The sequence below is a fragment of the Pseudochaenichthys georgianus genome, chromosome 17, assembly GCF_902827115.2.
Source record: "Pseudochaenichthys georgianus chromosome 17, fPseGeo1.2, whole genome shotgun sequence".
NCBI lineage: Eukaryota > Metazoa > Chordata > Actinopteri > Perciformes > Channichthyidae > Pseudochaenichthys > Pseudochaenichthys georgianus.
In genome coordinates, this window is record NC_047519.1 from 21,773,636 (window position 1) to 21,786,214 (window position 12,579).

Genomic DNA, 12,579 nt, shown 5'->3' on the forward strand with positions numbered 1-12,579 from the left:
CACAACTTTCCAGTGAAAGTGAGTCCATCCGGTCTTCCATAACATTTCCCCTGAATGATTCAGACCTACTTCAGGAAGTTTCTTGATTATCTTAAGGGACTTAATATAGCTCCTGTATCCAACCCCCTCGCACCTGAACAAAACATATTTTACTTCATAAAGAAAACGGACACTAGATGATTGACAGCACACAGTGTTGTAATGGAAAAACTTTATTATTTTCGTCTGTCAACGGAGAGAAAACAAATCCAAGGATAACGGAAGCAACACTGAATCCATCTCCAGCAATCGCATCAGACGTATCTTCCACATGGCATGCATGACTCCGGGCTATCGAGATGGATACCTGCTGCCCCACTTTCAACTGGCCCTCTCCTGCTCCAAAGCCCACAGACATGTCGTACGGCGCCGTGTGGAGGCCCTCTACTTTGGAGAAGTCCTAGGTTTTTGTTCCAAATTCATTTAGTGTTTGAATGACCTTTGTCGTGTTACATTTTCGTGGGAGGTTCACTGTTAAGCTTCTATTGAAATAGCTTTTTTAACATTTACTGTTAAGCTTACATCAAGATTCATTATGACAGGGCAACTGCATTGATTAAAACATGAAAATAAAAATCATGGCTATTATTAAAAAGTAACAATATGGAGAATATTTTTCAGAATCATTGGATACACTTCCAAAGTTATCTATTTTAAACCCATCTTTCATATATTTGATTGTTTTCAACAGTTTAACGTTCTCTATAAGGCATTTTTTCCAAATAGCAGTAACAAAAAATCAGGATATTCTTTCACAAGAGTGAAATTCCATCGGGGTGGATTGGGTCTCAACAGTTGTTGTTGGTGTAAACAGTCTTCTGTCTGTGCTGAGTATTGATGGTAACGGGGTGGGGGGTGTTCACCGAAGGGCTAGAAAGATAAGAGAGAGAGAACAGATCAACCTGGACTTGGTGGAAAAGGTGGTTATTGCCAGTAGGGCTGTGCAATAAATCAATATTATATAGATCTAGGTAAAGAACTAGATATTTTGGATATCATTAAAGTGTAATATGTGTTGTATCCTGGTTTTAAAGGCTGCATTTCAGTAAATTACTGTCATTTCTAATATTTATTATTTGTTTTCTAAGTCATTATATCCACATACCTGAACATATTTAATGACAGCACCAAAAGTCAACCTTACAATATCTTTGCAATATCAAAATCAAGGTTTTTGATAAAAAAAATATTGAAATATTTAATATACTCCATCGTCGAGGCCTAACTGCTAATATTTCATCATAGCTTCCGTACTTATTCATCACACTCGATAAGTGGATGTGTTGTGCAAAAAAAAACATTCTTTGTGAAACGTTAAATGCTAAAAGTAGAATACAGCTTAGTCATACTGAGTCAGGGGTTATCAAATATCCCTCATCTTATCTATTATCACAATATGATGCTCGTGTGACGCTCCTGCAGCATTTCTCCATCTTCATTTACCTTGGTCATTCATCCCATGTTCTATGGACTCGCATACATCCCAAAAGTCCCAGAAGGAAAAGACGGATAGAGATCAGTCTCACCTGTGCTTGTATATATGCTATATCTTCTACTTAAACACGCCTAATGTTATACCAGCACACTATAGGCACAGTCAATTTAAAGATGCTCGAGATGCTGTCACTGGATACCCTGAAACTGTAAAGTAGCACCATGGATGCGTTCTGTGAAAGCAGCTTTCATCAAATTCTTTCACACATTTTCACAATCTAGAAAAACACTTCACATATAGGGGAAGTTGTTTGTCTCATGTCGATACATAACTCCAAACGTCTGAAGACATATTGTTCTTACCCGGAGGGAGATCAGTAACCGTACACTTACCGCAATTAATCCACACTTCGTTTTCCGCGAGAAATCACTTTAGAAGGAGAGAGATACAGTTTCAGTGCATTAGCAGTTTTCAGACAAATTAATCAAAGGTGAAATTAATAGATTGACATTTCGATGAATGAGAATATTCCCATCCCCCCCCCCCCCCCTTTCTAGATCATAATGTCAATGCAACTCTCATATCTTATCTGACTCTTATCAAGATGCAGATAACAGAATGGTAATCTATTCCTTTCACTTCTGCAAACTAAAAGTGAAGCTTATAGGATACTTACGCATGCCAGCATTATTTCCTGAGCAGGGAACTGAGAATATAATAAACATTAACGCATTAATGAAACTTGTAACAAATGATATGAATAAATAGGTGATTTATACATCTTGTACATGCTGCATGCACTTCATGACTCACTGGAGTATGTCCTCGGTTGACAGAAGCTGACTTTGATCCCGTCCTGTCCCACTGGTGCCGCCACTACTTTGTAGACGTCCCCACACGTTCTCTCCTCGATATCGCAGTGTTTGCTGCCGGCAGCCGCGGTACAGGTGTAGTTGGCTCCCGTCCCGTAAAGGTCTACTGTGTGGTTGTGAGTCTGAGGGCCCAGAGAGCGCCAGGACACCCGCAGGGAGTAGCTTCGCATGCGATAGAGCTTCAGACTTGTCGGACAACAGGCACCTGCACGATTGAGTTATGAGGAATGAAGTTGTTCATGTCAAACACATACTGGTTTTGTACCGTTGACTACATTGCTACCAAAAAGTATTTAAAGGTCTCCTATTATGCTATTTTTAGGCATATATTATGGGTCTTGGATGTATAAAAGTATATAAAAACATGTCTATGATGTGTTTTGCTCAAAATACCAAACATCATGCATTTTAGACATCCCTCGTATCCCTCTGTTTAAGCCCTGTTTGAGAACTGCAGGTTTGGGGTCCTTAGCTTGAAAAGAAAAAGAAGAGGAGGCGGAGCTAATGCCTGCTCAGAATTCTACCGGCAGATACCGGTCAATTCTGCCGTGATTAAACGCCATCATGTTACAAACCACATCAAGGATTATTTCTGAAACAGTATGGAGCTCAAATGCTTTTTCTCTTGCGGGTTTACCACAAGGTGAGTTCTTTTTTTTATTTCCTGCTTTTTTACACATGTGCTCTCTCCAGCGGTAACTCTGAGTGTTAGCGATGCTTGCTAATGTAAACAAAGACCATATTACGTCCAAAACACGTCAGGCATTGTTTCTGATGGCAACTTTCTGCTAGTGCCGTGGGTCCACGACGCAAATCTGGATCAGCTCCGTTGTACCCCTGTTTTTAGAGATTTGGGTACGCAGGAAAGGAGAGAGGGTTTTGTTTTCTGACACTTTGTGAGTTCCCTGACACACCGGGGACACATATGTATACAAGACATAAAAAAGTGCATTTTGCATGATAGGTCCCCTTTAAAGTTGCGTGTGTGTACATGTGTCTATTTGCCCTTACCTGATGAGAATCCATAATATTTGCACTCTGACTTGTGTCCTGTGCTGCTGATGGCTTCCAAGTGAACACTGTAGTCGGTGCCACAGGTGATGCATCCCATCAGGCAGTGGGTGTCCAGAGTGTGGCACTTGGCGTGTCCTCGTGGGGACGTCAGGGAGGTGACGTAGGAGCGAGCGCCGCTGCCCGGTGACCAGGTCACGTTTGTCATAGCCTGAGTCACCTGGGTCACATTTACATATGTGGGGCAGCAAGGACCTTGGGGAGTAAATAATATAGCAATAATCAAGACCTGAGTGAAGATACTGTTACATTATTTATTAGTGACTGTAACTTAATATAATTACATTTATTTTTGTATTTATTTTTAGGTCTGTTACACAAACTAGCGACTAGCAAACAATACCTTTTTGATCTCTTATTATTATTATTATTATTATTATTATTATTATTATTATAAGAAGCCTATTTTAGCCTAGCTTATGATTACCAGCAGGATCAGAATGTAACTCTAAATTCTGACCTGCCCATTAAATGTTTTCATATCTTTTGCCTTTGTGGATTTGTTTTCTTTCTTTTTTATGATAACTTAAATCGTCAAACATTTTTTAAATGGTCAGGCTACTACAATATTATAACAAATCCTACCTGTTTCCAAGGTTTTACTGAATCCAGGAAGACTTCTCCCCACAGTTGTGATGGCCACTGCAATGACGTCATATGACGAACCACAGGGCAGCTGTGTGAGCTCACAGGACGAGTTTGTGGTCTGGCAGGTGTGTGTGGCAAAGCGTCCGGTGGCTTTAATGGTGTAATTTGTGTTTGGGGTGTTAGGCATTGTGATGTGGATTCTGTATGTGGAGTTGTTGCTCTGAGTCATATTCAGGATCTCTGGAGCACACGGAGCTGTTTTCATATTAAAAAAAGAAGTGAGTGAGATATTTTGTTAAAGAAACATTGACATTTTGGGGAATATGATAACACTTAATTCCAAAGAGTCATATGAGATGATTGATACCACTATGGGTGTATCAGGAGAGCTAGATACAGCATTTAAGGAATCAATTATACTTCTTCTGGGTATAAGATGTACCTGAATCTTCCTCAACTTTAGGTACACCATTTAAGAAAGGGCGATTTACGTTTTTTGTACTGATGTACCTTTGAGAAAAAAGAATAGTGGCTTGAAAGAAATGAAAGTAGAATCAATCTTCTCATATAGTTATGACAAGAAAGCAAAAAGTATATCTTCCCCAAATTTCAAACTAGCACCACTGTGTTATGACTTAGCTTATAGTTGAGGTTTGTTTAGCCCATTTCAAAGACTTCCCTGGGTTCCCTCTCATGTGAGCATGTGTATTTTAGGAAGTGGGATGTCACTCTTAATAGCCCCTTTAATACCTGTGTTTTGTGTGTGTGGTGTGCAGGTGTGGTTGCATCCTCGTAACTCGCTGCAAGGTGTGACGGTCACAGAATAAGCTGTGTCGCACTTCAAATCTGACAGCGCACACACTGGAGCTGTGTCGTTACAGTGGATGACATCATTAGTCTGTGCCGCCATGGTCTGGTACAGCTCGGCCCCTTTAACCGGCAACCAATTGATCTCCAGGGTCTCTGTAGAAACTAGCTGTATGGTAACACCCTGTGGGCAACAAGGAACTGGGGAGAGATGGGGAGAAGACATTCAAAAAGAGATGAGAACATTAATCAACACTTACAAAGTAACATATACCTGATTTCAGATGATAATACAAATGTTTTTCACCTTCTACTCAGGCATTGTTTTTGTCCCTGTGTGAAACCTAGGTAGTTTATCATCTTCACACTGCTTTTTCTCAAATGTATCTTTTATAGTCTCTATAGCAATTTACTTGTCATATCAGGAACGTCAAAGCCATGCTAGTGTGCTTAAAGGGATTGTTCAAATGGTTTCATGCGTGATTGTATGAGGTACTTATCCATCAGTCGATTGGCTACAGTAGACAATCTGCTCGCCCCAAGGTGCTAGCTATATTTCAAATATTTCCACCTGTTCTTTTCATCATAACGTGTGAAAATGTTTGCTGTGGAAAAGGAAGATTTTTCAGAACATGCTGGAGGACTCCGTGAAGATCCGTTATCTGAGACTTAAGAGTCAGCTGCCAAAAACCCTTGCATTCATGAGCTAAGAAAATAAAATCCAAAAAACCAAACCAAATCAGGTGTGTGTTACAATGGATAATCTAGATTTGGGGGTTTCTTAAAGGGTGCTGTTGAGTAGCAACAGGTTACATTTCTGTGTATCGTATTCTTTGGGAGATTTTTTGTTGTAATGGAAACTAATAACTATGTGAAGTTAATGAGCTAAATTATATAAATCCATTAGTATGGCCCTCCGACTTGATAACAAAAAACATGTATTTGTGGTGGTGCTACATGTGGGTGCTTCTGGTCGTACTGGTGGTGTAGTTGCTGACGTCTGCGAAAGGGCTCGACCCGCCCTTGTTGTAGGGGAAGACGGAGGTCAGGTAGGTGTAGCCACACATGCAGGAAAACTGGCAGGTGGTTTCAGTGGTGTTACACGACATCTCAGTGCCGTCATCGCTCTTTATGAAAGCCATGTAGTACTCCACCATTGGCACACTATCCCACACCACCGAGCAGTTGCCTGCTTCGGGCTCCTCCACCCGGATGTTCTCTGGGGGGCACGGATCTGTCAGAAAAAGAGATAGAGAATGGACATGAATTGGTAAAGGAATAGTTTGACATTTTGGGAAATTGTTTTCTCTTGACAAAAGTTTGATTCAAAGGGCAATGATTTCTTACGATAAATATGAAGATAGAGAAGATTAGCTCGGCCCAGAATAAAGACTGGAGACAGGGAAGCACTTTTGTAACTAATGCTTTTTCAAGAGTTTTTAAGTCTTTTTATGTGGGGCAAGAGAGAGGGCAAATGGCCATATACGAGTCACAGGTCAGATTTAAACATTGGCAGCTGCTACGGGCTTGCCCCATTTTAGTAACTATTAAACAACATGATGTATGTATGTCTGTACATCATTTTTTTGACAACCTGTGAGTTTCAGAGGTATTGGTAGTCAGAATGTGTTTTCTTTTTGTTTCAGAAGCTAGCGGTTTCCTTTAGGCTAAGCTGCTGGCTGTAGCTTCGTAAAGACACTACAGACATGAGTCGTTTTTCAGCAAAAAGCATTGATGTGCTAGACAAGTACGTTTTTTATGTGGTTGTGTGTGATATACTCACATGTTATGTAGTCTGCTGGTTGCGAGGGGCTGCTGGGACCAGCTTTGTTAAAGGCTGTGACAGAGACAGAGTGGTTCTGGCCACACTCCACTGGTACGATAGAACAGTAACCATCGGCTGTTGAATTACAGTGTTGACCATTAGAAGTCCAGACCAAGTAGTTTTCAGCACCCTGCACTAACACCCAGTACAAAGCGATCTCAATCGACCGTCCCGGAGACACCTGGACCAACTTCACATCTGGGCTGGGAGGACCTGTCGGTGAAACCAGACGGACATGAGCAACAGGATCTGATACATTCATGCTCTACGTATGTTCTTATCAAGCTTACGTGTGATCTGGCAGACAGTGAGGTCGTCTCCAGCTCGACCCTCTGAGTCCCATGCTGTGCCCTTGATACAGTAGGTGGTCCCTGCTGCAAGGTCATTAAAGTTGACCGTGGTGTCAGTGGTGTTCAGTTTGACCCGGGAGCTGGAGCCCTCCTGAATGATGCAGAGCATGTAGAGGACAGCATTCTCCACCGGGGGCCAAGTCACAACAATGGAAGCGTTGTTAGGAGAGGTGGTGTTCAGCTGGGGCGCCATTACCACTACACACAGGGAGAGGGAGAAAGTGATGAGAAGAAATGTACATTGACAAAAATACACTTCATTTTCATCCACCTGTCCGTGCACATTTTCAATTTGTTCATAACAAATCCAAGTGGAAACGTTTAAATTCTAAAGGATCTTGAAAATATGCAAAAAGTGTTATGTTTGGCTTAAGTAAAAAAGTTGGTGTAATGAAAAGAGATGTAGCACGGTCATATTAATACTCGAACCAAGCAAAACTTTTATATTTCATTGGCAATCTTTTATTTACGCTGCCACCTACTGCTTATCTCTATGAACCAATGCATCGCTATGCATAATAGTAGTGCATAATGTAGTTCTTGAAGTTCGATAAAAGAAAATTGCGAAAACCTTTTAGTCCCCTGACAATTGTTTTGTAAGTGTTGTGAAATGGAAACAACACCCCCTTGATAATGTTACATTACTCCTTCAGGGAAGGGAGACAACCCAGTTCTCATGGTTTTGATTTTCCTATTATGATAATAGTATATTATAAAAGCATGGATACAGTTTCCACCCTCCTGCTTTGGCTGCAAAGAGCAGACACTGTGACAATAGACAGTGAAATGACACGCTGTTATGACCGGCGGAGTGAGCAAACAAACTATTGTCCTACAGGAACAACAGATAGGTTTCAACCTTCGTACACCGATTACCATCAGGGGTAAAGCTTACAACATGTAAAAGTAGGTGAAATATATCATTATTAAATGTTAGTTTCACACAAAGATACTATCTTTTGGTGAAAGTCTTAATATGTGATACATTAGCAGGTTTTCAATCTTCTGTCACTATTTAAAATTCTTAGTTGAAGTGTTTTTGGCTTTTTCTGCGTAGCCTACCTGTCCTGGCCTCGATGGGGTACGAGGGCTGGCTCCGCCCCCCTGAGTTGACGGACATGACACTCAGCCTGTAGTCTGTGTAGGGCTTGAGCTTCACCACGGTGCCGGGTGAGCTGACCACCACCATCTCAGAGAAGTAATCGCCGCTCTCAGTCTGCGCCCTCAGGATGTAGCTGGTTGCCCCGGAAACCTCTGTGAATTCAACAGTGATGCTGTCGCTGTTTTTAGAGTAGGCCTGCTCGATGCTGGGCACTTCAGGAGCTGCAGGACAAATAATAGATGTAAACATGTTTACACAGCATTATAACATGGTTGTTAGTCACATTTTCTTACATATAAAAACATATATTATAAACGCAGTGGTGAAATGTATTTAAATACATTAACTACTATGAGGTACAATTTTTAAGTATTTGTACTATTCCTGAGTTCTTAAACATTTATTGTCTTCTGCACCACATTTAAGAAAGACATTTAAAAAATGTTAATGCGTATTTATTTTAAAGATATGGATACAAGTTTAGACTGTATATGCAATAGATAAGAAGATATTTTAAAATTAGAGCTGCAACTTACCATTTTTACCTTGTTGATGAATAGTTTGGACAATACAACTTCTAGAAATGTCCATAAAAGCTTCCAAAGGTGATGTCCAATGTACGGTAATTTAAGTAACAACTAGTTTTCTTTTGATTCATTTATGATTTTGGGTCTTAAAGTATGATGCATTAAGAAAGTTAAGACTCAGGACTCCTGTCACTAATTTAGAAATGTAAAATAAATGAAGGCTTTCTTTATGGATAGTAAAGATCTAAATCTAAAGTCATTGTCCTACTTCACCTCTCCCTGCAGTCGCTACTGACCTGTGGTATCCTCTGTGTCTGCGCTGCTCAGGACATTGAGAGCATTGTCCATGGCTTCGAGCTGCATGGTGTACATTGTGTTCGGTGACAGGGAGATGACGGAGCCCGTCACGACGTTGCCACTGAAGTGAGCGAAGACGGGTTGTCCAGGTGTGTTTTTTGGTGTCGCTGTGATCTTGTAGGAGCTGGCTCCAGTGTAGCTGCTCCACTGCACTGTCATACTCTTAGATGTGACCGTAAACACGGACAGAGTGATGTCTGAGGGAGATAGAGAAGGAAACTATGATGGGATACATTTAAAAAGACTTATTTTATATTGTGAGTAAAACAAATCCCAGATGCTCATGAAATACACATACTTGGTTGATTCAGAAAAGGTAACCTTTGTTTATGGAAATGAATACATTTTAGGGGTTCATAATTCTAAGTGATAGATTTCAAATAAGGTGCTTACATTTTTTGGGAGTTTTGAATCATCATAACGTTAAGGAAAATGCAAAAGAGGACTATTTACCGTTTTGTGCAGCACAGATCTGAAATGATCAAACATGGCAGGTTAATGAATGAAACAAGGAAATAACATGATCCAAATCAGAAGAAAGCACATTATTCTACAAAACAAGAGCATTATTCCAAGGGGTAGCTGTTGGTATCTCACAGGCAAATTATGCCTCAGGATATAATGCCTCGGGATATAATGCCTGTATCATATTCTCGGCGCATGAGAGGCAGCAGGCTGCACATTACCTTCACTCAACACAGATTGCAGGACCGGTCGGCGCAGGTATTTCTTTCAGGTCCGAATGAATTTGTCTATTGAGCTAAGGTTGGGCATGCCACATGCACTTGTTGAAAGCAGTGACACTCAAAAGACCCTGTGTTCATATAACTCAAAAATCCTCCCTCTGCACACGATTATTAACTGGATGTATAAAATATAAGATTTGACCCAATGACACTGAAATTGTTATTTGTAGTCATGGTTAAAACATTTAAGAGGAAATGAGTGTGAAATGAGAAAAGTATAATTTCTTACCTCTGTGAAGGTCAATAAAAGCAAAAGTTTCAGCATTTTTAATGTTGGCGTTCCCATGACTCTTCTCTGCTGAGCCACTGCCTTGAGGCGAGATGTGTGATGCTGTTTCTCAAAATGACTTTAGGGAACAAGCTCTGGCTTAAATTTGACTTCTTTTTTTTTTGTTCTCCCTCCCTCCCTTTCTCAGATGAAACGACAGGTACTTTATTGTTTCAGCAAATACCAAAGAGCCCAAAGGCTGTAACTCCTCCCCACGGGGCTGTTCGGTGGCTTATCGGAGCCGGAGTAGACCGCTGATCTTTGTTAGGTGAGGATGTAGAGGAAAAACTGTCTTGCAGATCCTTTGTTTTAACAACTGTGTCTCTAAAAAGCACAAATGGTGCAAATTGATTCCTGATTGTAGTCAACAATCAATGAAAACTACCCTAACCTCCCAGCTAAGAAATATGAGTTATTAAACAAAAACAAAACTTGATATTAGTGACCTCTTTTTCAGGAAGTTTCATGGCCTGTTTAAGGTTTCATTCAAACAATACATTATCTACCGGGGTAGATCCATGATATCTTGTGGTAGATGACACCTCTCTACAAGTTAGTCATAATTTAGTCATCAATTTGTCAACTCAAATCGAAGAACCACACTTTGTTAACTGAAAAAATCAATACAGTGTGTCTGCCGGTGTCAATAAGGTAAAGCATTTGCAACTGAAGCACATGACATAGATAATTCATCTTTCAATCAACTCAAATCAATAGTTTCTTTCACCACAACACTTGCAAACAAATCAAACCAGCAGAAACAAGCTGGATCATGTAACCACATACATCATGCATTTGGACAACTAATTTAATATATTACATTTTACTAGAGCTACCGTACTGTTATAACGTGAATGTATCCACAGTTCAGTGTTCAAACGGTTCCAGTTAAGGTGACACAGTTGAGATGAGGTGAGGTTATAGCTTTTCTTCTCCCCAGCGGGCGTCAGGTGTGTTATGAAGATGGTAGGCAGGATCCAAGGAGCCTAGATAAAATCTTTTGTGCATAAGGCCAAAAGGAAGGAGCTGCTCATATTCAACTCCATGGAAATTAGATAATGACGCTTTAAAAGAGTTCACAGAACAAAAAGTGTCAGATCTTTCATTGTTTTGTATTATGTTACGACGTAATTCAATTCATGGTCAATGGAGCAAATCATTGTTTTATCTTATCATTAGGACAATATAAAAAAATTCAGATTTTCTTGATCTCGAATCATTACGTGTTTAGTCAAGATAATTAACAGACCTTTTATTGAGTTGTGTAATTGAGGAACATTTATTTTCTACCCTAGCTCTGTGCAGAAGGATGCGTGTGTCTACTCATGGACTAGAGGCTCTCCTGAGCTTTAGCTTACATCAAAGAGGACACCATTAATGTTTATATCTCGCATTGTCATGACCAAGAGCCTCAGGTGCAGGCTTCCTTCTGCACATTGATACAGTACAAATAGAAAAAGGAGGTGTGCTCAGTGTCACGATCTTAGTTTTACGTCACGGTTTTAGTTTGGTCTGTCTTGTCATGGTTTTGTTTTGCAATTCTGTTCTCCCTGTGTCTTGTCTTCCTTCCTGTCGTTAGTTTCCCTGGTGTGTCTGATTGTGTTCACCTGTTGCCCTTGTGTTGCCCGGCTGTTTGTGTTGCCCGGCTGTTTCTCGTCTCGTGATTACCCCTCCCTGTATTTAGTCTTGTCTCTTCCTGTGTTCGGTGTTGGTTCATTGTTTGTCTTTCATGTCTCCCTTCATCTTGGCCACAGTCACCTTTTGTTTGGATGCTACCTCGTGCTACAGTACCTGTTCATGGATTCGTGTTTTTCAGCTTTTGGAAATAAAGCTCGCCTTTTGTTTCATTTTGAAACCCGCTTCCCTCCTCAATCTGCATTTGGGTCCTATTTTTCCCCAACCCCAACACTGAGGACTGTTTCTCATCCCCAAAACATGTTTACAAAACCGGGACAGCACTCCAAAGGCCCACTTTGAATACAAATGTTGAATCCCTACCAAAGCAGACAAAGAAAATCAGCTGTTAAAATCCTCTAAAGACAAAATAAGTATCCTGAGCAACTTTCTAGGAGGTAGCAGGGCAGATGACCAGTATCTTCTTTGTACAGTTTTCTAAGTAAACCTCGTTATTCAAGTCCTTTGACCCTTCAATTGGAGTGAATATCATAAAGATATAAGTAAAGAACACTTTTGTTGTTTGATCATCTCAGAGAAAGGAGTTATCCAATCAGTGTCTGTGTCTTTCCCACACCTTTAAAAAAAAAAATCATATGTATTTCTTTGTGGGGAAAACGATCTTTGTTGTCTCATTTACTGTAAGGGGCACATGCTTTGCCTCACACAAACACACATGCACACTCATTGCAGTGCTGCTGATCATTTAGAAATGACTCAAATACTGCATCGCACACACTTTCCAAAAATGTTGAGAAATTGATCAGCATTTCCTTTATTCAATTGTCTTATTTTGTCAGCTGTTAAAAATGTTGTTGTCTGATAATCACAACGAAAGGAGTTATCCAATCGTTTTCTGTGTCTTTCCTGCACCTTTCTTTTTTAATCATGTTTATTTCTTTGTGGGGAAAAACTATC

The 12,579-nt window shown here is 40.3% G+C and overlaps 1 protein-coding gene across 1 annotated transcript; it reads right to left on the reverse strand.

Annotated features, from left to right (window-relative positions):
• Nucleotides 1–228: 228 nt before the first annotated feature.
• On the reverse strand, nt 229–10,016 carry fndc7a (fibronectin type III domain containing 7a). The gene is made up of 14 exons (XM_034105394.1): nt 9,949–10,016; nt 9,427–9,445; nt 8,913–9,170; nt 8,050–8,310; nt 6,928–7,185; nt 6,596–6,850; nt 5,792–6,046; nt 4,756–5,013; nt 4,003–4,260; nt 3,358–3,612; nt 2,288–2,551; nt 2,151–2,180; nt 1,867–1,903; nt 229–909 (listed from the first exon to the last, which is right to left on the reverse strand). The coding sequence occupies exons 1-13, from the start codon at nt 10,003–10,005 to the stop codon at nt 1,872–1,874; spliced, it is 2,460 nt and encodes an 819-aa protein (XP_033961285.1). The 5' UTR covers nt 10,006–10,016; the 3' UTR covers nt 229–909; nt 1,867–1,871.
• Between the last annotated feature and the right edge of the window lie 2,563 nt (nt 10,017–12,579).